At 39.0% G+C, this 23742-nt stretch overlaps 2 protein-coding genes across 8 annotated transcripts in view; one reads left to right on the forward strand and one right to left on the reverse strand.

The window, feature by feature from the left end:
- The window catches only part of aatka (apoptosis-associated tyrosine kinase a), a 32453-nt gene extending 26206 nt beyond the window's left edge, over positions 1-6247 (reverse strand). Inside the window, exons 1-2 of the mRNA XM_069148999.1 lie at positions 5824-6247; positions 5548-5662 (exon numbers count right to left, since the gene is read on the reverse strand). Of these exons, the coding sequence (XP_069005100.1) occupies positions 5548-5629 (82 nt within the window). The 5' untranslated portion in view covers positions 5630-5662; positions 5824-6247. The remainder of the gene's footprint in view (positions 1-5547; positions 5663-5823) is intronic.
- A 1470-nt stretch (positions 6248-7717) lies between these two features.
- On the forward strand, positions 7718-23422 carry LOC138197951 (immunoglobulin lambda-1 light chain-like). 7 transcript variants are annotated; one of them, XM_069149007.1, is made up of 5 exons: positions 9139-9324; positions 10160-10254; positions 10344-10668; positions 22069-22100; positions 22920-23422. In XM_069149007.1, exons 1-5 carry the CDS (start codon positions 9251-9253, stop codon positions 23240-23242), a joined length of 849 nt encoding a protein of 282 aa, XP_069005108.1. In that variant the 5' UTR covers positions 9139-9250; the 3' UTR covers positions 23243-23422. The 7 variants fall into 7 exon arrangements, with proteins under 7 accessions (XP_069005110.1, XP_069005108.1, XP_069005109.1 ...); XM_069149014.1 differs by lacking the exons at positions 9139-9324; positions 10160-10254; positions 10344-10668 and adding exons at positions 17332-17426; positions 17519-17672; positions 17775-17841 and having other exon boundaries at positions 22067-22100; positions 22920-23421; XM_069149013.1 differs by lacking the exons at positions 9139-9324; positions 10160-10254; positions 10344-10668 and adding exons at positions 20039-20076; positions 21238-21363; positions 21464-21783 and having other exon boundaries at positions 22067-22100; positions 22920-23421.
- Positions 23423-23742: the final 320 nt, after the last annotated feature.

Here is a 23742-nt window from a genome sequence, read left to right on the forward strand (position 1 = left end):
TGTGAATGGCTGCAGATGGCAGAGGGATGCGCTGGCTTGCAGAGAGCCATGATAACTGTCATTAACTGGGAGTGAGAGCCCAGGAGGACCACCATGGATCAGCATTACAGCACTGTGATGTCCATCCCCTGACAGCGTGGGCAAGGGCACACAGCTGGAAAGAAAAGGTCTGAATATCAACTCTGCGATCTTCAGAGTTAATTGAACAGATCAACCAACTCAACCAGGGCTTTGACTGTAAAGGTGCTACCCGCAGCATTTAACATCAATAATTCATTTATTGGAGACATTTTTTATGATTAAAGCACAGCCCATTACAGAGGAGAATAGCAGCCTCTACTGGCCCTTCATTTTTGCATTTTGTAATGTGGCCTACTGGGTCAGATTTTGAGGGAAATCTGCTGGATTTGGATGATTATTACACAGCACACAAAAAAGAAACCTAAGCTACTGTTCTGCACAAAAGGAACAAAAAGCTGTTCACAGTTTACCAAACATGGCAGAAAGAGCTTAATGAATGAATGAATGGGATGAAAATATGTTTATCCTCTTGAGTCAAATAGAGGAAGAAAATTGACAGAGGATTCAAGGCTTCTTTTTGCAGCAGGAAGCATCACAGTTTATAGAAAATGTCAATTTTGACAAGTACCAGCTTCAACAATCCTGTGAGACACATGTTACAAATCGTTTTGTGTTCACCTGTTTACTGTGATGCATCAAACATCACGATTAATTTAACAACAACAGAGGAAGACTGTCACACCTTTAACTTAACAGATCAACCTCTTGAAGAATACATATACATTCAAATACTAGCAGAGGGTTCTTAGATAAAATGGACACTGTGAAAAATAAAACCCTTTGTACATAACTCACATGTCCATCCTTAGTCCAGTACAATTTAATGGCCTTTTCTCTGAATTTAAGACTAATTTTAAACCACAGACCCACATTTCTACGTATGTAACAGTGATAGGCAGCTCTTAAAAGAGGGCCAGAAGCATACAATAAATGAGTTGGGGAATTTCAGTTGGGGAATTTCAATTGGAGAATTTCTTCACGCTTCATTTACAAGAACTGATGATAAAAGATACTGAATTATTGCCCAGCCCAAATCTCATTTAAGCTTTAACAACGGTCTGAGCCGTGCTTAAAATTGCCAATTAATGTTATGATATTGGCTCAGCAGTAACAAATAAGTAGGTGTTATTATTTGGTGCCTTTTTGTTAACGATTTGAGTCTGCAAAGGAAAGGTATATGTAAATGTGTCGAATGCCTGTCGAAAACATTTAAATTCAGGTCACTATTGCTTTACTTAGGAAAGAAGATGGGTGACTAGCATGAGATAAATTTTGTATTCCACATGCAAAAATCATATCCCGAAATTAAAAGAAGCTACAAGAGGCACTATATCTCACTTTACAAAGCAGCGACACTATTCCAACTGCATTACTGCTGTATTGTAATAAAGAATACGAGGGAATTGTTTTTAAATTGGCAGAACACTGTCTGAAAATGGCAGAACTATGTTCCTTTTTTCTCTATATGACACTCAACTATATGATATCATCAACTATATGTTATCATCAATGACAAGAGAGTCTGCTCACTGACCTGGTAGGACAAAACTCCACACTCACATTCCAGGAGCCTCGTGTGTTCAGGCCTCTTGCTGATAAACCCAAATTAGATGCATGTGCAAGCCATATGCAGACATAGAAATGCGCACTTGAGATGACATTTCAGCCAGAGTCTCATGATGCAGACAAAGGCAGTGTGTGTGTGTGTGTGTGTGTGTGTGTGTGTATGTGTGTGCATGTGTGGAGATGTGCGTGTGTGTGTGTGTCTCTGTAGAAAATACCAACATACCTGAGCAAAGCAAGTTAGTGCGAGTTATGCTGGCTCCCTTGCGCTTAGTATTCCTCTCGTATTTTTCAGTTTTTCTGTTGCTATTGTTAAGCACATACTCCCACTATGACACACATGCTGTAAAGTCACACACTCTCACATGTTCCACCCAAATGTCTTCTGCTTCTATAAGTTGCTGTCCTTTTGAGAACACTTGCAATTGTTTTCCTTCCTGTTGTGTTATTACAATCGTAAAATATCCCTAAAATCCATTCGCTGCACTTCAACTTTGCTTTCTCACGAGTAAACTTCTCCAGTTCCATCCACCAGCACCATGTGAGATGTCGCTAAATTGCTGTCCGGGCGATCTTGCATTTGCAGTTCGACAGGAAAAGGTACAGCGCTTGATAACAAATTAAATACCGCATGTGTCCCACTCTAGAGGAAACAACCATGAGACTGCACACACACGACTGTGACTGCCACTTCCACCACATCATCGCATAGAGAGCACATAGAAGAGACATAGATGGTTCCCCTTCACTGCTTAAATCCACTTCATTCTTATTCTAGTTCCCCCAGAGGCAGACTTATGTAACTAAAGTGCTTGGTGTTACACATGGAGAGATGAATAATCAAATAGTCAGCGGTGGCTGGTTCGTACTGACCCAGTCAGTGGGAGGAGCTCTGAGAGCAAGTCAAGATGCCCGTTTTCACATATTTTCTCTTCGGCATCACGACCACCTGCAGTACTGCGTCCATGTGCATGCGAGGACACGTGTAAGCTTTCCCGCATGTGGAATCTGCATGATGTTGTAGTGTGTGTGTGTGTGTGTGTGTGTGTGTGTGTGTGTGTGTGTGTGATAGAAAACGTGTGTGTATTTTTCTGTCTCCAGCAAGATACCATTTGAAACACGCACACTAGATGCCACTGCCACCTCCAGGCACCAGGCTGAAAAACAGCCTCCCACAGTGCTGCATTGTCAGCTTGCTGGTGTATCATTGCTTCCTTCCAGGTCGGTCTGTCGTCTGTTTGCTGACGGCAAAGTCTCATTAATTCTGTGCATAAGATACAGCCATGTTTTTAAACTACTACCTTTCACACACGCTCACATCTGCTCGCGCTCCTGATGGGAGAGCTGTCCGTGGTGCTGAAGCAATAGTAAACCAGGTGCTAGCTGCAGTCGTCAGTGGTGCAGAATGCCACACATACTGGACTTCTCTCCCTCCTGACCGCACACAAGCCAAACCCCGGGCCGGTCGTGTGGAGGCCGATGAAGTCAGGGAATGTGCAATGTTGCTACGCTGTGTCCGTCCCTGCTAGTGGCTTATATAATGCCGTGCAATGTCATGACTGACCTGGCCATAGTTGGTTTCCACTCTCTTGTGTGCATGTGTGACTGTGCAAACGTGCAGAGATAGAGCACACTATGTTCTTACATAGCCCGGGGGCGTGGGGAGGAAGTGCAGCTGTGGTGGTTGGCTTGAAGGGTTGCTGCAGTTCAAACGCAGTCTGAATTTGAGACTTTGATGCCAAATCAACCCAGTGCTTGTCGGAGTGTGTATGTGTGCGCAAAACACTCAACTGGAATCCACTGCTAAAATGGTCAAGCAGTTTGCTAAACCCAAAATGGTAGACTGTTGTTGCATCTGATGCGTTTATCATCACATCATTTCACTTGCATTTTTCTCAAAATGATTTCAGCAGGTCTTTCCAGGTCAGATTCATCAAGCTGGTTGTTAAGGTGAGCGTGTTGTATTAATCTACACGCAGCATATTCAGCATCTGAGGCTAATTGAATGACGTTCCTCCCTGAGTGGGTCCCTCCCCTTTAAGGGACTCCATCATTTCTCTGTCCTTAGCAATGGCCGTGAGAGTGATTGGCTCCCTCTCACACGCCCCCCTCCATCGCCTAGGCAACACTGATTCTCAGTCCAATTACTAGGAGAGGAAGGGGATTGCTTGTGAGGTGCTGCTTTTATGAGAAATGTAGATCATTATGACAGGAGTGACAAACCGGACCACATCCTTTACTCCAGTGATATACAAAAGCCACCGTCTCCACCCACCACAAACCAATCCCGACACGTGCAGATTCACCCTGACCTGTCTGAGGCTATTTAATCTGGCACCATCATCTGAGGAAAGAAAATGTGTTTCATCGCATAGCCCTGATGGGAAACGTTCCAAACCTACGATCTCCTCCAGGAGGAAAATACCGAGGCAATTCAATTAAAGATGGCCCAGAGGAGCTGCAGTTTGCAGGCATTTTACCCATAATTCAGCTGGGAGCCGTTTAGCTTACTTGAAATTAAAAGAGTACACTCCCCTGGTAGGGTTGTATCATATTACACTCTGCAAAAGCAGTGATAACAACCTCAGCACCCACTACTTGTTTGCCAAGTGTCTAAACATTAAACTGATCTCTGCTTCTCTTTGCAGTAAGTCTTAAAGCAGAGCAGAACAGCAACACTTCAAGCACAATATATAAAAATGGCTTTCAGAACTGTCATGTCACGTTACTGAAATATATCTATAGTTGTCCTATATTACCAATGATATTGCGAATTGGGCATTCATTTAAAATCGGGGTAAATTTTCACATTTAAAAATGGAAATGGAAAGTTCTCAATATGAAAATGCACTGTTACCACTCGACTTGTTACGGCATTATACAATAAGAAACTTGACATTTGCTGGGAGTCAAATTTGTTTTTCATTTCTTAATGCGATGGTGTACAATGTTGTTGCAATTGTAACCACACACACTTCCAAACTACACAAGAACAGCCTACCTCTGATTTTTTTTTAATGAAAGCCCCTTTTCGTGTTGCATTCTGACTGAGGAACAACAGAGATACGCCGAGTGAGAAGTGGAGAGTGTCACAGGAAGGTAGAGGGAGGGGGGGGGGATAATTGGACAAAGAAGGATCAGAGATTACTGAGTGTGCACGGTTTTGGGGAGGACAGATAGAGCCTGAAACTTGAGAGCCACTGGGCTTACTGTCATTTGTATGCTCAGCACACGGGACCCAGTGCAGGCACTCTCTTAGTCCTGTTTACGTTCGTACACAGTTATTTATTCTGCTCTAATTCAAGCCTGTGTGAGGGCTGGACTTTCCACGCTCTGTGGTCCAGAAGCACTGCAGCAGCACCTGGACTTGTCTTCGCCAAAGGATCTCGTCACCCCCGACACCCTGGGGATGATTAAATGCTGCATCCAAAAGCAGCATCAATAGGAACCGCAGCCTCAAACAAGCAGAACCATGCACCTCTGTCATTTTTTTTTTGAGTCAGCGTGCACGCACACACCCTGATCATGACACACTCGTACCGTACACACATGCACACGCTCAGCTGCAGGGATGTGTGTGTAGGACTATGCAGATTCAGTGCAGGTACAACTTTTAACCCTTTTGTCACCGAGCTATAAAAGGACTGACTGAAGGTAAAAAAAAAATAAAAAAAATCCATACCTGATGTAATCTTTTGACTCACTGTATTGTTTCATGATGATGATGATATGGCAATGATCCTACTGCTGGTGGCTAAGGACATATGGTGTATCAAATTGCATCAAACACCAGATTCATATCACTAAGCCTGATCATGAAAAAAAAAAAAAAACAACACAAAAATCCCAAGCAGCTCTGCAGCAAGCAGAAGCATTCGAGTAACCCCTCAGTTTGACCCTTACCTGTATCAAAGTGAGAGCTGAAGGCAAAACTGGGATTGAAAAACGCCGAAGACATGACAATCACATGTAGAGCAAAGATCATCCTCCTCGTTGCGGTGCAGAAGACAGCAAAAGCCTAAACGACAAAAAAAAAAAAAAAACCGTCAAGAATAAATTCCTGACTCAGGTACGGCTGTGATTGAAATAACCTGTGGTAGAAGCAGTAATACGCAGCATTTTATTCCATCACACCTCACAGACAAGCCCCCCCACCCGCCCCCGAAAATCCTGCTTCACCTTCAGCTCGAACAGATTTGGAGGCAGGTGTTGACAGTCGTTTCCATTTTACCACATCTGCTGGTTTACTTGTTTGACAACAATATCCCGCCTCCTTTCTTTTGACCGCGATTCTGGCCGGATTCGGTGCACCTACCGGGTCACCCGGTGAAACGTCTCTCCGTTATTTACACCGATTTTTATACCCTGCAAAATCCCGACTGCTCCCAGCACTTGGTAATATCCCATTTGTGTTCCTTTCAAAATAAACCTGTGTTTGCGCCTTGCACCGTAGCTACGACATGGACGTTTGGGTTTTTTTTGGTTGTTTTTTTTTTTTGGCAGAGCAGCTGGTTCGTTTTAAAAAGATGCGACGGTCAGCGATGCGCATTTGGGTTTCAGCTTCGGTACAGAGACGCTGAGCGACATCTTGCACCAGTGTCAAAGAACCTAGAGTATAAAAGTACTTCCGTTTCCAGAGATCAAAATGAAAACTTTGCACACCACACGACCGATATTTTCCTCTTATTTTGAAGACAGAGCTGACTTGATTTCCGCAGCGCTCCAGCTCGCTGTGGCACACTTTAACGCGGAGTCGTTTCTAAAGAATCCTGGTTGCCCCCCCCCCGTGCGTCCGCGCGTGAGTCTGTGGCCTCAGGTCGTTTTTGAAACCGAAATAGCCTCAGTTATAACTTCAGTTTGAAGGCGCAAGCATCACCTTACCGCCCACCGCGTCTGTCCGGGAGGACGCAGAGGACCATCAGTCCATCAGTCGTGTGGAAAAAGTAAGTATGTAAATTGTATGTAAACATATGTTGACAAGCCAAGACTGGATCATCTTTGAAAAAAAAATTAGCCTTCTCAAATATCACAAAATTAACGTTTTACAGTCATTTTCGCAATTGAAACAAATGAAAAACAGATCAGTCCCATGGGAAAAGTAGGTACACATAATTTAGCACACCTTCAATTCCACCAGATTAAAATCGGGCGCTCCAGAAATAGGTGCAGATGATTAGAGCCTCCTTAGAAAGTGCCTGGTGGAACCAGTCTTATTTAAAACATAACCCAATCTGAACATCGGGGGTCTGCTGTTCTCCTTTATAGAAGTGTGAAGTGTCATTGTGTCAAAATCCAAAGAGCTATCCAAAATCAATTGTGCATGCCTGAGGCTGGAAAATAATTAAAACTGTCTACAAATTAAAAGGACTCCAAAATGTCATTTTGTCAAGATCTGCAGGTAACTCTTGCATCTACTGTAAACATTTATTATGACATTGTGCTATTGTCATATTGCATTGTTTTTTGGTTGTTGTTTTTTTGACAGTCTGATATCAATAAATAAGGCAAAATATACTCTATATGGTGCTGTTATTCCTTTGACGGTACACTAGAGAGCAGCACTGGATAAGTATTAGAAATGCACTGAGGGCACTTGTACTGATTAGAAAAAGAGCATGCATGTGTATACACACACACACACACACACACACACACACACACATTAGTGGTTACCATAGGTTACTAGATTTCAACTCCTCTCTGATCTGCAGGATGCACCTGCAGGGCTCTTGTCTTTATTTAACATCATGTAAATTAAATGTAAATTAAGCTCTCTGTAAAGTTTTCTTTGACTGGGAATACACTGTTTACATTATTATTATCAGAATAATATAAACCGTTAACATGTAAGAGATAAGTCCTTGGCAAACTGCTGTAAGTCTCTGACATTGTAAAATTTGGGGACATGTGGAAATCACTGATTATGGTGATGAAAACCAAGACACGTGTCACTGACCATGCAGATTTAACCAAAGCTCCTCCTGCCAGTCACGCTCAGTTTCAGTGTTGTATTAAAAGGCTGCTCCAGCACCTCCTCTCCTTATCTTCCAAACCCTCGTATCTGTCAGCAGTAAGGTGACTTTCCAAGTTACAAGGTCATTCTCAGCACACACTGACAACATGCTGGGGACACTCTGCGCTCTCATCACTGCTTTAACATGTAAGAAGGCTGACCTACTGCAGGTTTGACCTCATGTTGGATTCATCAGACTGTATGTTTCTCTTGACTCCATGTCATCTTGTTGTTTCCAGGTGTGAGTGGTGTGACGGTGGTGACACAGCCTCCTGTTGTGGATGTGATGAAAGGACAGACCGCCACCTTAAACTGTAACCTGGGGACTGTTACTGACAGTGATGCTGTCTGGTATAAACAGAATCCAGGAGGAGTACCGCAGTTTGTGCTGTATTTTTACCGTTCTGATAGCTCTCCAACCTATGGCTCTGGTTTCTCCTCTCCCAAATTTACATCTAATCATCAGTCAACATCAGATTATCGTTTGATCATTAGCAACGTGGAGGAGGGAGACTCTGCAGTCTATTACTGTAAAACATGGGACAGCTCTGTTGAAGACTGCGTATCACAGTGATTTACACCATGACAAAAACCTCCTCACTGATACTTCTGCTTTTTGAAACTGAAACATACTGACAATAGAGCTACCAAGCGAAGTCAGTGTAACATCCAACCATACACAGAATATGTTTTCTAAGCACTTACTTGCTCTTTTTGGATTAATTTCAGTGTCCATCATTGTAACTATTGATAAACAAGCAAAGCACCAGAACATTCACACCTCCTTCAGTCATTACACATCATATTATCATGTGAACAACGATTTAATTGATATATTATGCTACTACATATTATTTTTAAGTAATGCATCTTTGATAAGCTCTGGTTTCAATGCCTAGTAATGATAATTCTTATATTTGCAATTGCAGTAAATGTTTCAATAATCGGACTACGCAAATAATTTTTTCCTGTTTCACCTTATGTTTGAATTTGAGTGTATATAATTTTGAAAAAAATATTCAAATGCTGCTAAAACACAGCCAAATTTAAATTTAGGTTAGATCAGGTCATCTAGTGAGAACCTTTGTTTGTAATCAGTTTGGATTAATCAGGAAGGTGTCCATTTGGTGGAAAGAAAATGCAGATGTGTGATGATAAGGACATCAGTGGTAAAGATTTACTTTACACTTTTTGCCCTCGAATATTGTTTACTTCACATACAATGATAAACATGAACCAGCTTAACTGATCATGTGATTTATTGTCATTTGAAAATTAATAACAATAAATCAATCTGACTAGCTTTAATAGTACTCACAAAATATACACCATCAGACTTTGAAATACAATTTGCTCCTAAAAATGTATATTTTGAAAAAGAAGATTGTTTGGAAAACAGTTCCAATGGCACAACATGAAACCACATACACATTTAATTTATCGATGACTGAATCAATGAAAGCTTGTTTTGTTGAATCTCCTCCTCCTCCCTTTCTCCTCTCCTCAGTGTCTTTATAAGCTTCAGTCTCTCTTCTCCTCTCACTCCAACCCTGCTCACCTCTCAGCTGGACGTTGACACCACACACTGACAACATGCTGGGGACTCTCGGATTCAACTTGAAGTCCTTATCGAACATAGATTATTACTCTGCTGAGAACGTATTACAGTAAATCACACCATGACAAAAACCTCAACATGACACTCACTGACAACTTTAAAGTTAAGTTACGTTTTAGAGTAATTCTCAGTTCAGTCCTGATATTTGTTTTTTTAACAATGCCATGACCATGTTGGAATATAAACAGACTGATGAAGGGAATATGTAAGAAAAGGACATCAGTCAGCAGCAGGATTCCTACGACAACATCATAAATATGAATTTTACAAAAAACAAAACACTGAAGCACACGGAATAAATTCCTTTAAATCTATCAGTGTAAATCATGCTTGAAGTAAATGAACTGCATGTATACAGCACTTTTCTACCTTAAAGGAAAAAGCACTTTATAATTCTTACCTCAATAAGAAGCAAGATGCTCCTGATAGAGAGGCCAGTGTCTGAGCCACAGCCCTCCAAAACAACTCTGACTTTTCCACATCCTTCTCTGCAAATTGAAAAAAATGAGTTTGTAATGATGTTGCCGGTTCTGTTTTCTTTTGATGATTAGGAAGATCATTTAATAAACAAACAAAAATAACCAAACTCAAATTAAAGCAGAAAATATAATGAATAATATTCAAAGTTATATTTGTGAATAAAATATCAATATTACATTACTTCTATAACAATCTTCTTCCGTTTATCATGTAATATTTGGGGGGCAGGCGGGGGACATCACCGACACACCAATAATTATAAGACATTTCTGCCCAAAGAACAAAAAGAAAAAAAACCTCCCCATGCAGATTTAACCAAAGCTGCTCTTCCTGTCAGTCATTCTTAGTTTCAGTGTTGTATAAAACGGCTCCTCTGACACCTCCTCTCCTCATCTTTCAAGCAGCAGCAGTAAGAAGACTTTCCAAGTTACAGAGTCATTCTCAGCACACACTGACGACATGCTGGGGACACTCTGCGCTCTCATCACTGCTTTAACATGTAAGAAGGCTGACCTACTGCAGGTTTGACCTCATGTTGGATTCATCAGACTGTATGTTTCTCTTGACTCCATGTCATCTTGTTTCCAGGTGTGAGTGGTGTGACGGTGGTGACACAGCCTCCTGTTGTGGATGTGATGAAAGGACAGACCGCCACCGTAAACTGTAACCTGGGGACTGTTACTAAAAGTGGTGCTCGCTGGTATAAACAGAATCCAGGAGGAGTACCGCAGTTTGTGCTGAGGTTTTACCATTCTCATAGCTCTCCAACCTATGGCTCTGGTTTCTCCTCTCCCAAATTTACATCTAATCATCAATCAACATCAGATTATCGTTTGATCATTAGCAACGTGGAGGAGGGAGACTCTGCAGTCTATTACTGTCAAACATGGGACAGCTCTGTTAATGAGAACGCATCACAGTGATTTACACCATGACAAAAACCTCCTCACTGATACTTCTGCTTTTTGAAACTGAAACATACTGACAATAGAGCTACCAAGCAAAGTCAGTGTAACATCCAACCATACACAGAATATGTTTTCTAAGCACTTACTTGCTCTTTTTGGATTAATTTCAGTGTCCATCATTGTAACTATTGATAAGCAAGCAAAGCACCAGAACATTCACACCTCCTTCAGTCATTACACATCATATTATCATGTGATCTACGATTTAATTGATATATTTTGCTGCTACATATTATTTTTAAATAATGCAACTTTGATAAGCTCTGGTTTCAATGCCTAATAATGATAATTCTTATATTTGAAGCTGCAGTAAATGTTTCAATAATCGGACTACGCAAAAAAAAAATTCCTGTTTCACCTTATGTTTGAATTTGAGTGTATATAATTTTAAAAAAAATATTCAAATGCTGCTAAAACACAGCCAAATTTAAATTGAGGTTAGATCAGGTCATATTGTGAGAACCTTTGTTTGTAATCAGTTTGGATTAATCAGGAAGGTGTCCTTTTTGTGGAAAGAAAATGCAGATGTGTGATGATAAGGACATCAGAGGTAAAGATTTACTTTACACTTTTTGCCCTCGAATATTGTTTACTTCACATACAATGATAAACATGAACCAGATAAACTGATCATGTGATTTATTGTCATTTCAAAATTAATAACAATAAATCAGTCTGACTAGTTTTAATAGTACTCACAAAAAACACACCATCAGACTTTGAAATACAATTTCCTCATAAAAATGTATATTTTGAAATATAAGATTGTTTGTAAAAAAAAAGTTCCAATTGCACAATATGAAACCACATACACATTTAATTGATCGATGACTGAATCAATGAAAGCTTGTTTAGTTGAATCTCCTCCTCCTCCCTTTCTCCTCTCCTCAGTGTCTTTATAAGCTTCAGTCTCTCTTCTCCTCTCACTCCAACCCTGCTCACCTCTCAGCTGGACGTTGACAGCACACACTGACAACATGCTGGGGACTCTCTGATTCAACTTGAAGTCCTTATCGAACATAGATTATTACTCTGCTGAGAACGTATTACAGTAAATCACACCGTGACAAAAACCTCAACATGACACTCACTGACAACTTTAATGTTAAGTTATTTTTTAGAGTAATTCTCAGTTTAGTCCTGATATTTGTTTTTTTAACAATGCCATGACCATGTTGGAATACAAACAGACTGATGAAGGGAATACGTAAGAAAAGGACATCAGTCAGGGACAGGACTCCTATGACAACATCATAACTATGAATTTTACAAAAAACAAAACTCTGAAGCACACAGAATAAATTCCTTTAAATCTATCAGCGTAAATCATGCTTGAAGTAAATGAACTGCATGTATACAGTACTTTTCTACTTTAAAGGAAAAAGCACTTTCCAATTCTTACCTCAATAAGAGGCAAGATGCTCCTGATAGAGAGGCCAGTGTCTAAACCACAGCCCTCCAAAACAACTCTGACTTTTCCACATCCTTCTCTGCAAATTGAAAAAAATATTTTGTAATGAGGTTGCCGGTTCTGTTTTCTTTTGATGATTAGGAAGATCATTTAACAAACAAACAAAAATAACCAAACTCAAATTAAAGCAACAACTATAATGAATTAATATTCAAAATTATATTTGTGAATAAAATGTCAATATAACAATTCTTCTATAACAATCTTCTTCCGTCTATAATGTAATATTTGGGGGGCAGGGCGGAGACATCACCTACACACCAATAATTATAAGACATTTCTGCCCAAAGAACAAAATTTAAAAAAAAAACTCCCCATGCAGATTTAACCAAAGCTCCTCTTCCTGTCAGTCATTCTTAGTTTCAGTGTTTTATAAAACGGCTCCTCTGACACCTCCTCTCCTCATCCTTCAAGCAGCAGCAGTAACAAGACTTTCCAAGTTACAAGGTCATTCTCTGCACACACTGACAACATGCTGGGGACACTCTGCGCTCTCATCACTGCTTTAACATGTAAGAAGGCTGACCTACTGCAGGTTTGACCTCATGTTGGATTCATCAGACTGTATGTTTCTCTTGACTCCATGTCATCTTGTTGTTTCCAGGTGTGAGTGGTGTGACGGTGGTGACACAGCCTCCTGTTGTGGATGTGATGAAAGGACAGACCGCCACCTTAAACTGTAACCTGGGGACTGTTACTGACAATTCTGCTCGCTGGTATAAACAGAATCCAGGAGGAGTACCGCAGTTTGTGCTGTATTTTCACAGTTCTCATAGCTCTCCAACCTATGGCTCTGGTTTCTCCTCTCCCAAATTTACATCTAATCATCAGTCAACATCAGATTATCGTTTGATCATTAACAACGTGGAGGAGGGAGACTCTGCAGTCTATCACTGTAAAACATGGGACAGCTCTGTTAAAGAGTACGTATCACAGTGATTCACACCATGACAAAAACCTCCTCACTGATACTTCTGCTTTTTGAAACTGAAACATACTGACAATAGAGCTACCAAGCGAAGTCAGTGTAACATCCAACCATACACAGAATATGTTTTCTAAGCACTTACCTGCTCGTTTTGGATTAATTTCAGTGTCCATCATTGTAACTATTGATAAGCAAGCAAAGCACCAGAACATTCACACCTCCTTCAGTCATTACACATCATATTATCATGTGAACCACGATTTAATTGATATATTATGCTGCTTCATATTATTTTTGAGTAATGCAACTTTGATCAGATCTGGTTTCAATGCCTAATAATGATAATTCTTATATTTGCAGTTGCAATAAATGTTTCAATAATCGGACTACGCAAATAAGTTTTTTCCTGTTTCACCTTATGTTTGAATTTGAGTGTATATAATTTAAAAAAAATATTCAAATGCTGCCAAACACAGCCAAATTTAAATTGAGGTTAGATCAGGTCATCCAGTGAGAACCTTTGTCGTAATCATTTTGGATTAATCACGAAGGTGTCCATTTGGTGGAAAGAAAATGCAAATGTGTGATGATAAGGACATCCTAGGTAAAGATTTACTTTACACTTTTTGCCCTCGAATATTGTTTACTTCACATACAATGATAAACATGAACCAGCTTAACTGATCATGTGATTTATTGTCATTTGAAAATTAATAACAATAAATCAGTCTGACTAGTTTTAATAGTACTAAAAAAAAATACACCATCAGACTTTGAAATACAATTTGCTCATAAAAATGTATATTTTGAAATATAAGATTGTTTGTAAAAAAGTTCCAATGGCACAACATGAAACCACATACACATTTAATTGATCGATGACTGAATCAATGAAAGCTTGTTTTGTTGAATCTCCTCCTCCTCCCTTTCTCCTCTCCTCAGTGTCTTTATAAGCTTCAGCCTCTCTTCTCCTCTCACTCCAACCCTGCTCACCTCTCAGCTGGACGTTTACACCACACACTGACAACATGCTGGGGACTCTCTGTGCTCTCATCACAGCTCTAACATGTAAGAAGTTCTTCTGATTCCTATTTATAATTCATATTTTCCGTCACCTTCCACTCATGTATTTTTGTGTCTTTGTTGACAGATGTTGATGCAGTGATAGTGTTGACCCAGACACCTACTGTCCTCACAGTTTCTCCAGGAGAAGAGGCGGTTCTCAGCTGCAACATTCAGAGATATGACTCTGCTTCAGTGCAGTGGTACAAACAGGTTCCTGATGGGGTTCCTCAGTTTGTTACACGTTTTTACCTCAATGATAATTCTCTCAATTTTGGAACAGGATTCTCCTCAGACCGATTCAACTCTAAATCTTTATCGAATATTGAATACCAGTTCATTATTAAGCGAGTAGAGGCAGGAGACTCAGCAGTCTATTACTGTAAAACATGGGACAGCTCTGTTAATGAGAACGTATCACAGTGATTCACACCATGACAAAAACCTCCACACTGATACTTCTGCTTTTTGAAACTGAAACATACTGACAATAGAGCTACCAAGCAAAGTCAGTGTAACATCCAACCATACACAGAATATGTTTTCTAAGCACTTACTTGCTCTTTTTGGATTAATTTCAGTGTCCATCATTGTAACTATTGATAAGCAAGCAAAGCACCAGAACATTCACACCTCCTTCAGTCATTACACATCATATTATCATGTGAACCACGATTTAATTGATATATTATGCTGCTACATATTATTTTTAAGTAATGCAACTTTGATAAGCTCTGGTTTCAATGCCTAATAATGATAATTCTTATATTTGCAGCTGCAGTAAATGTTTCAATAATCAGACGACGCAAATATTTTTTTCCAGTTTCACCTTAAGTTTAACTTTGAGTGTATATAATTAAAAAAAAAAATATTCAAATGCTGCTAAAACACAGCCAAATTTAAATTGAGGTTAGATCAGGTCATCTAGTGAGAACCTTTGTTTGTAATCAGTTTGGATTAATCAGGAAGGTGTCCATTTGGTGGAAAGAAAATGCAGATGTGTGATGATAAGGACATCAGAGGTAAATATTTACTTTACACTTTTTGCCCCTCGAATATTGTTTACTTCACATACAATGATAAACATGAACCAGATAATCTGATCATGTGATTTATTGTCATTTGAAAATTAATAACAATAAATCAGTCTGACTAGTTTTAATAGTACTCACAAACAATACACCATCACACTTTGAAATACAATTTGTTCGTAAAAATGTAGGTTTTGAAATATAAGATTGTTTTTAAAAAAAAAGTTCCAATGGCACAACATGAAACCACATACACATTTAATTGATCGATGACTGAATCAATGAAAGCTTGTTTTGTTGAATCTCCTCCTCCTCCCTTTCTCCTCTCCTCAGTGTCTTTATAAGCTTCAGTCTCTCTTCTCCTCTCACTCCAACCTTGCTCACCTCTCAGCTGGACGTTGACACCACACACTGACAACATGCTGGGGACTCTCTGAGCTCTCATCACTGCTCTAACATGTAAGACGTTCTTCTGATTCCTATTTATAATTCATATTTTCCGACACCTTCCACTCATGTATTTTTGTGTCTTTGTTGACAGATGTTGATGCAGTGATAGTGTTGACCCAGACGCCTGCTGTCCTCACAGTTTCTCCAGGAGAAGAGGCGGTTCTCAGCTGCAACATTCAGAGATATGACTCTGCTTATGTGGTTTGGTACAAACAGGTTCCTGATGGGGTTCCTCAGTTTGTTATAGGGTTTTTCCTCCGTGGTAATTCCCTCAAATATGGAACAGGATTCTCCTCAGATCGATTCAACTCTAAATCTTTATCGAATATTGAATACCAGTTCATTATTACGCGAGTAGAGGCAGGAGACTCAGCAGTCTATTACTGTAAAACATGGGACAACATTGCTAAGGAGTACGTATCACAGTGATTCACACCATGACAAAAACCTCCTCACTGGTACTTCTGCTTTTGAATCACTAACATGTTTTTGACTTGTAGTGAAACTACTATAATAACTCACACTCCCTCTGCAATCTTTCTCCACAGGGACTCTGTGCCTGTGATGGTGCTGACAGATGTTGATGCAGTAACATTATTGACCCAGACGTCTGCTGTCCAAACAGTCATTTCATGACAAGAGGTTGTTCTCGACTGAAAGATTGAGTCTTTCTGTTGGTTCATATAAGCAGGTTCCTGGTGGAGCTTCTCAATATGATCAGAGTCTTTACCAGAAGGACAGCTCACTCTACTTCAGAGCTGGATTCTCCTCAGACTGATTCAACTTGAAGTCCTTATCGAACATAGATTATTACTCTGCTGGGAACGTATTACAGTAAATCACACCGTGACGAAAACCTCAATATGACACTCACTGACAACTTTAATGTTAAGTTATTTTTTAGAGTATTTCTCAGTTTAGTCATATTATTTGTTTTTTTAACAATGCCATGACCATGTTGGAATATAAACAGACTGATGAAGGGAATACGTAAGAAAGGGACATCACTCAGCAGCAGGATTCCTACGACAACGATAACTATGAATTTTACAAAAAAAAAAACACTAAAGCACACGGAATAAATTCCTTTAAATCTATCAGTGTAAATCATGCTTGAAGTAAATGGACTGCATGTATACTGCACTTTTCTACTTTAAAGGAAAAATCACTTTACAATTCTTACCTCAATAAGAGGCAAGATGCTCCTGATAGAGAGGCCAGTGTCTGAACCACAGCCCTCCAAAACAACTCTGACTTTTCCACATCCTTCCCTGCAAATTGAAAAAATGAGTTTGTAATGATGTTGCCGGTTCTGTTTTCTTTTGATGATTAGGAAGATCATTTAATAAACAAACAAAAATAACCAAACTCAAATTAAAGCAGAAAATATAATGAATAATATTCAAAATTATATTTGTGAATAAAATATCAATATTACATTACTTCTTTAACAATCTTCTTCCGTTTATAATGTAATATTTGGGGGTAGGGAGGAGACATCACCTATGCACCAATAATTATAAGACATTTCTGCCCAAAGAACAAAAAGAAAAAAAAACCTCCCCATGCAGATTTAACCAAAGCTCCTCTTCCTGTCAGTCGTTGTCAGTTTCAGTGTTGTATAAAACGGCTCCTCTGACACCTCCTCTCCTCATCCTTCAAGCAGCAGCAGTAAGAAGACTTTCCAAGTTAAAGCGTCATTCTCAGCACACACTGACAACATGCTGGGGACACTCTGCGCTCTCATCACTGCTTTAACATGTAAGAAGGCTGACCTACTGCAGGTTTGACCTCATGTTGGATTCATCAGACTGTATGTTTCTCTTGACTCCATGTCATCTTGTTGTTTCCAGGTGTGAGTGGTGTGACGGTGGTGACACAGCCTGCTGTTGTGGATGTGATGAAAGGACAGACCGCCACCTTAAACTGTAACCTGGGGACTGTTACTGACAGTGCTGCTCGCTGGTATAAACAGAATCCAGGAGGAGTACCGCAGTATGTGCTGAGGTTTTACCATTCTCATAGCTCTCCAACCTATGGCTCTGGTTTCTCTTCTCCCAAATTTACATCTAATCATCAGTCAACATCAGATTATCGTTTGATCATTAGCAACGTGGAGGAGGGAGACTCTGCAGTCTATTACTGCCACACATGGGATGATTCTGCTAAGCAGGAAGTATCACAGTGATTTACACCATGACAAAAACCTCCTCACTGATACTTCTGCTTTTTGAAACTGAAACATACTGACAATAGAGCTACCAAGCAAAGTCAGTGTAACATCCAACCATACACAGAATATGTTTTCTAAGCACTTATTTCCTCTTTTTGGATTAATTTCAGTGTCCATCGTTGTAACTATTGTTAAGCAAGAAAAGCAACAGAACATTCACACCTCCTTCAGTCATTATACATCATATTATCATGTGAACCACGATTTAATTGATATATTATGCTGCTACATATTATTTTTAAATAATGCAACTTTGATAAGCTCTGGTTTCAATGCCTAATAATGATCATTCTTATATTTGCAGCTGCAGTAAATGTTTCAATAATCGGACTACACAAATAATTTTTTCCAGTTTCACCTTAAGTTTAACTTTGAGTATATATAATTAAAAAGAAATATTCAAATGCTGCTAAAACACAGCCAAATTTAAATTGAGGTTAGATCAGGTCATATTGTGAGAACCTTTGTCATAATCAGTTTGGATTAATCAGGAAGGTTTCCATTTGGTGGAAAGAAAATGCAGATGTGTGATGATAAGGACATCAGAGGTAAAGATTTACTTTACACTTTTTGCCCTCGAATATTGTTTACTTCACATACAATGATTAACATGAACCAGATAAACTGATCATGTGATTTATTGTCATTTGAAAATGAATAACAATGAATCAGTCTGACTAGTTTTAATAGTACTCACAAAAAATACACCATCAGACTTTGAAATACAGTTTGCTCATAAAAATGTATATTTTGAAATATAAGATTGTTTGGAAAATACTTCCAATGGCACAATATCTATCCACATACACATTTAATTTATCGATGACTGAATCAATGAAAGCTTGTTTTGTTGAATCTCCTCCTCCTCCCTTTCTCCTCTCCTCAGTGTCTTTATAAGCTTCAGTCTCTCTTCTCCTCTCACTCCAACCCTGCTCACCTCTCAGCTGGACGTTGACACCACACACTGACAACATGCTGGGGACTCTCTGATTCAACTTGAAGTCCTGATCGAACATAGATTATTACTCTGCTGAGAACGTATTACAGTAAATCACACCGTGACAAAAACCTCAAGATGACACTCACTGACAACTTTAATGTTACGTTATTTTTTTAGAGTAATTTTCCGTTTAGTCCTGATATTTGTTTTTTTAACAATGCCATGACCATGTTGGAATATAAACAGACTGATGAAGGGAATATGTAAGAAAAGGACATCAGTCAGCAGCAGGATTCCTACGACAACATCATAAATATGAATTTTACAAAAAACAAAACACTGAAGCACACAGAATAAATTCCTTTAAATCTATCAGTGTAAATCATGCTTCAAGTAAATGGACTGCATGTATACTGCACTTTTCTACCTTAAAGGAAAAAGCCCTTTACAATTCTTGCCTCAATAAGAGGCAAGATGCTCCTGATAGAGGCCAATATCTGAACCACAGCCCTCCAAAACAACTCTGACTTTTCCACATCCTTCTCTGCAAATTGAAAAAATGAGTTTGAAATGAGGTTGCCGGTTCTGTTTTCTTTTGATGGTTACGAAGATCATTTAATAAACAAACAAAAATAACCAAACTCAAATTAAAGCAGAAAATATAATGAATAATATTCAAAGTTATATTTGTGAATAAAATATCAATATTACATTACTTCTATAACAATCTTCTTCCGTTTATCATGTAATATTTGGGGGGCAGGGCGGAGACATCACCTACACACCAATAATTATAAGACATTTCTGCCCAAAGAACAAAAAGAAAAAAAACCTCCCCATGCAGATTTAACCAAAGCTCCTCTTCCTGTCAGTCATTCTTAGTTTCAGTGTTGTATAAAACAGCTCCTCTGACACCTCCTCTCCTCATCTTTCAAGCAGCAGCAGTAAGAAGACTTTCCAAGTTACAAGGTCATTCTCTGCACACACTGACAACATGCTGGGGACACTCTGCGCTCTCATCACTGCTTTAACATGTAAGAAGGCTGACCTACTGCAGGTTTGACCTCATGTTGGATTCATCAGACTGTATGTTTCTCTTGACTCCATGTCATCTTGTTGTTTCCAGGTGTGAGTGGTGTGACGGTGGTGACACAGGCTCCTGTTGTGGATGTGATGAAAGGACAGACCGCCACCTTAAACTGTAACCTGGGAACTGTTACTAACAGTCCTGCTCTCTGGTATAAACAGAATCCAGGAGGAGTACCGCAGTTTGTGCTGTATTTTCACAGTTCTTATAGCTCTCCAACCTATGGCTCTGGTTTCTCCTCTCCCAAATTTACATCTAATCATCAGTCAACATCAGATTATCGTTTGATCATTAGCAACGTGGGGGAGGGAGACTCTGCAGTCTATTACTGTAAAACATGGGACAGCTCTGTTAATGAGAACGTATCACAGTGATTTACACCATGACAAAAACCTCCTCACTGATACTTCTGCTTTATTTAACTGAAACATACTGACAATAGAGCTACCAAGCAAAGTCAGTGTAACATCCAACCATACACAGAATATGTTTTCTAAGCACTTACTTGCTCTTTTTGGATTAATTTCAGTGTCCATCATTGTAACTATTGATAAGCAAGCAAAGCACCAGAACATTCACACCTCCTTCACTCATTGCACATCATATTATCACGTGAACCACAATTTAATTGATATATTATGCTACTACATGTTATTTTTAAGTAATGCATCTTTGATAAGCTCTGGTTTCAATGCCTAATAATGATAGTTCTTATATTTGCAGCTGCAGTAAATGTTTCAATAATCGGACTACACAAATCATTTTTTCCAGTTTCACCTTAAGTTTAACTTTGAGTGTATATAATAAAAAATTAAAAAATAAAATGCTGCTAAAACATATCCAAATTTAAATTGAGGTTAGATCAGGTCATCTAGTGAGAACCTTTGTTTGTAATCAGTTTGGATTAATCAGGAAGGTGTCTATTTGGTGGAAAGAAAATGCAGATGTGTGATGATAAGGACATCAGTGGTAAAGATTTACTTTACACTTTTTGCCCTCGAATATTGTTTACTTCACATACAATGATTAACATGAACCAGATAAACTGATCATGTGATTTATTGTCATTTGAAAATTAATAACAATAAATCAATCTGACTAGTTTTAATAGTCCTCACAAACAATACACCATCAGACTTTGAAAAACAATTTGTTCGTAAAAATGTAGGTTTTGAAATATAAGATTGTTTTAAAAAAAAAAAAGTTCCAATGGCACAACATGAAACCACATACACATTTAATTGATTGATGGCTGAATCAATGAAAGCTTGTTTTGTTGAATCTCCTCCTCCTCCCTTTCTCCTCTCCTCAGTGTCTTTATAAGCTTCAGTCTCTCTTCTCCTCTCACTCCAACCCTGCTCACCTCTCAGCTGGACGTTTACACCACACGCTGACAACATGCTGGGGACTCTCTGCGCTCTCATCACTGCTCTAACATGTAAGATACTTTTCTTATTCCTTTTTTTTTTAATCTTTTTTCCCCACATTTTGAGACATAATCCTCAAGTGTTTTCACTCATGTGTTTCTGTGTTGGCAGATATTGATGCAGCAAAAGTGTTGACCCAGACACCTGCTGTCCTCACAGTTTCTCCAGGAGAAGAGGCGGTTCTCCACTGCAACATTCAGAGTTATGAAGGATATTATGTTAGCTGGTATAAACAAGTTCCTGGTGGGGTTCCTCAGTTCGTTCTACGTTTTGTTGCTGGTACATTGGGCTTTGGAACAGGATTCTCCTCAGACCGATTCAACTCAAAATCTTCATCAGACATATATTACCAATTCATTATTAAGCAGGCAGAGGCAAGAGATTCTGCTCATTATTTCTGTCAGACATGGGATAGCTCTGCTAGTGAAGCTGTACCACAGTGATTCACACTGTGACAAAAACCCAAATGAGAGACACTGCAGCTTTGATGAAGTCATTAAACAGTTCAAACCACTAAATCTGGGATGAAATAAGGAATGACACCAACTACATTTTTCTACGGAGACGAGAATCCGGCACTGTTTTGGAATATTTACGGAGACAGATGAGATGTCGACAGTGAAAGTTGGTCTCAGGACGTTTCAGTTGCGCTCCCCTCATTAGTGAGAGTTGGGAGGTTTTTGTACAGCCATGTGTACAAACTGAATCACTGTGGTATTCGGACAAGGCACCAAGCTCATCGTGACAGGTAAGTACTTTTTAACTGATCATGAAATGAGACAGGATTTTTTTGTTTTTGTCCTTGTTTTCACAAGATTACAACATTTCATTAATTTTTATTTCAGATTAATTGTTTTTAGTTTTTATCAACTTTGATGCAGAACCAAACTGTTCTTTAAACAATGGAGAGGACTTACAATTGGTTAAAAACACATTATTTTGATTGTCCTGACATTGAAAACAACGTTGTATAATATTTTTCTTAATATTCATGGGAATATTTTTTTTTTAAAATCTTCTTTTATTTTTAGAAAAATTTGAAAATTATGCATTATAGCCTATTCAATCTTTGTTTTGTTCAACATTAAGTCAAATATATTACATTTTAGTGGCATATATCATTGAGTAATATGGCAGAATAATCACTGCATTTTCCTGGTTTTAAAGTACATATTGTCAAGCCTGACAGTCATCTTTGAAACTGAAGTGATATCCGCTGTAATTTAACACAATGACTGACATTATATGACATGTAGGCCTAATACATGTAATAATTTCTATGTCTAAATCATAAATGTACGGAAGTAAGCCTCGTGTTTGAAGTTACTAGTAGAGTGGTAATGTAATTCATTTTGGAGGATTTGAAAATTGTCGTGACTGATGTTGTAGACAAGGATTATGTATTTTGTCTTAATTTTTGTAGGTTTTGTATTCATACTACGTCGTTAACAGCACAGACATGGTCTTCATACAGTATCATCTCTTGCTGTTTGTCTGACTTTTTTCATTTTGATTTCCTGTCGTTTCATTTGTAGATATTTTCTTAATGTCCTCCATGTACTTTCAGATTCCAGCCTCGCTCCTCCTGTCCTGACAGTCCTACCTCCATCCACTGATGAGCTCCAGACCAACAAAGCCACTCTGGTCTGCCTGTCCAGTCAGTCTATACCTTTTGCAGATGTGACCTGGTTGGCTGGCGAGAATCCAGTGAGCAGTGGGATCTTGACCAGCACTGCTGTTCAGAGACCTGACCAGTCGTACCTAATCAGCAGCTATCTGGCCGTCCAGACGTCAGACTGGAACATGGATACGGTTTACACATGTAAAGTGTCTCTGGGCCAACAGACTTCAAAGAAAAACATCAATAAGTCCAAATGTTCCTCTAACTAATAATAGAGGCATGACCCTCAAAATATCTGCTTTTGTGCTGTTTGCTCAACACAGTTTACGTGTTAGAAAATGCTTGTAATCAACTTTGACAGTTCGATGGAGGTGTTGCATCAGCTTTGCATTTGCTTCATTTATATTTGACAAAATAATAAAAAATATTGAAATTAAACCTTGGTTGTTGTTGTGCTCTGTTAAATACAGTTTTAAATCATGATAGGCTATACGATGATATGTAACTGTAACCGGGTGGTAAAATCCAAAGTTTAAACATATTGTATGTGCAGGAAACAAACCCCAGTAAATGAAATTTTCCGCTGCAGCAGTGCTGATGTAGATTAACTTTGGACAGCAGAAGATGTAGTTTTACTGCTTCTCAGAGCAATGTGCGCACTGAGATGGCATCGGACGCTGTGAAAATACAGGATGTACAACCTAACACACTCTTTGGCTAGTAGTGGCTGTTCTTGTCCACGGTGAGGGAATTTATGAATATTAATGAG

Source organism: Embiotoca jacksoni, unplaced genomic scaffold (assembly GCF_022577435.1).
Source record: "Embiotoca jacksoni isolate LCO1_2020_lvr unplaced genomic scaffold, fEmbJac1.0.p SCAF_15, whole genome shotgun sequence".
NCBI lineage: Eukaryota > Metazoa > Chordata > Actinopteri > Embiotocidae > Embiotoca > Embiotoca jacksoni.

Excerpts from the sequence above, each read along its gene's own strand:
- LOC138197951 (XM_069149007.1), top strand. The coding sequence starts at position 9,251 with ATGCTGGGGACTCTCGGATTCAACTTGAAGTCCTTATCGAACATAGAT. Across the intron at positions 9,325-10,159 it reads TCTGCTGAGAACGTATTACA|CAGCAGTAAGAAGACTTTCC; the intron begins GTAAATCACACC and ends TCTTTCAAGCAG. Across the intron at positions 10,255-10,343 it reads TCTCATCACTGCTTTAACAT|GTGTGAGTGGTGTGACGGTG; the intron begins GTAAGAAGGCTG and ends TCTTGTTTCCAG.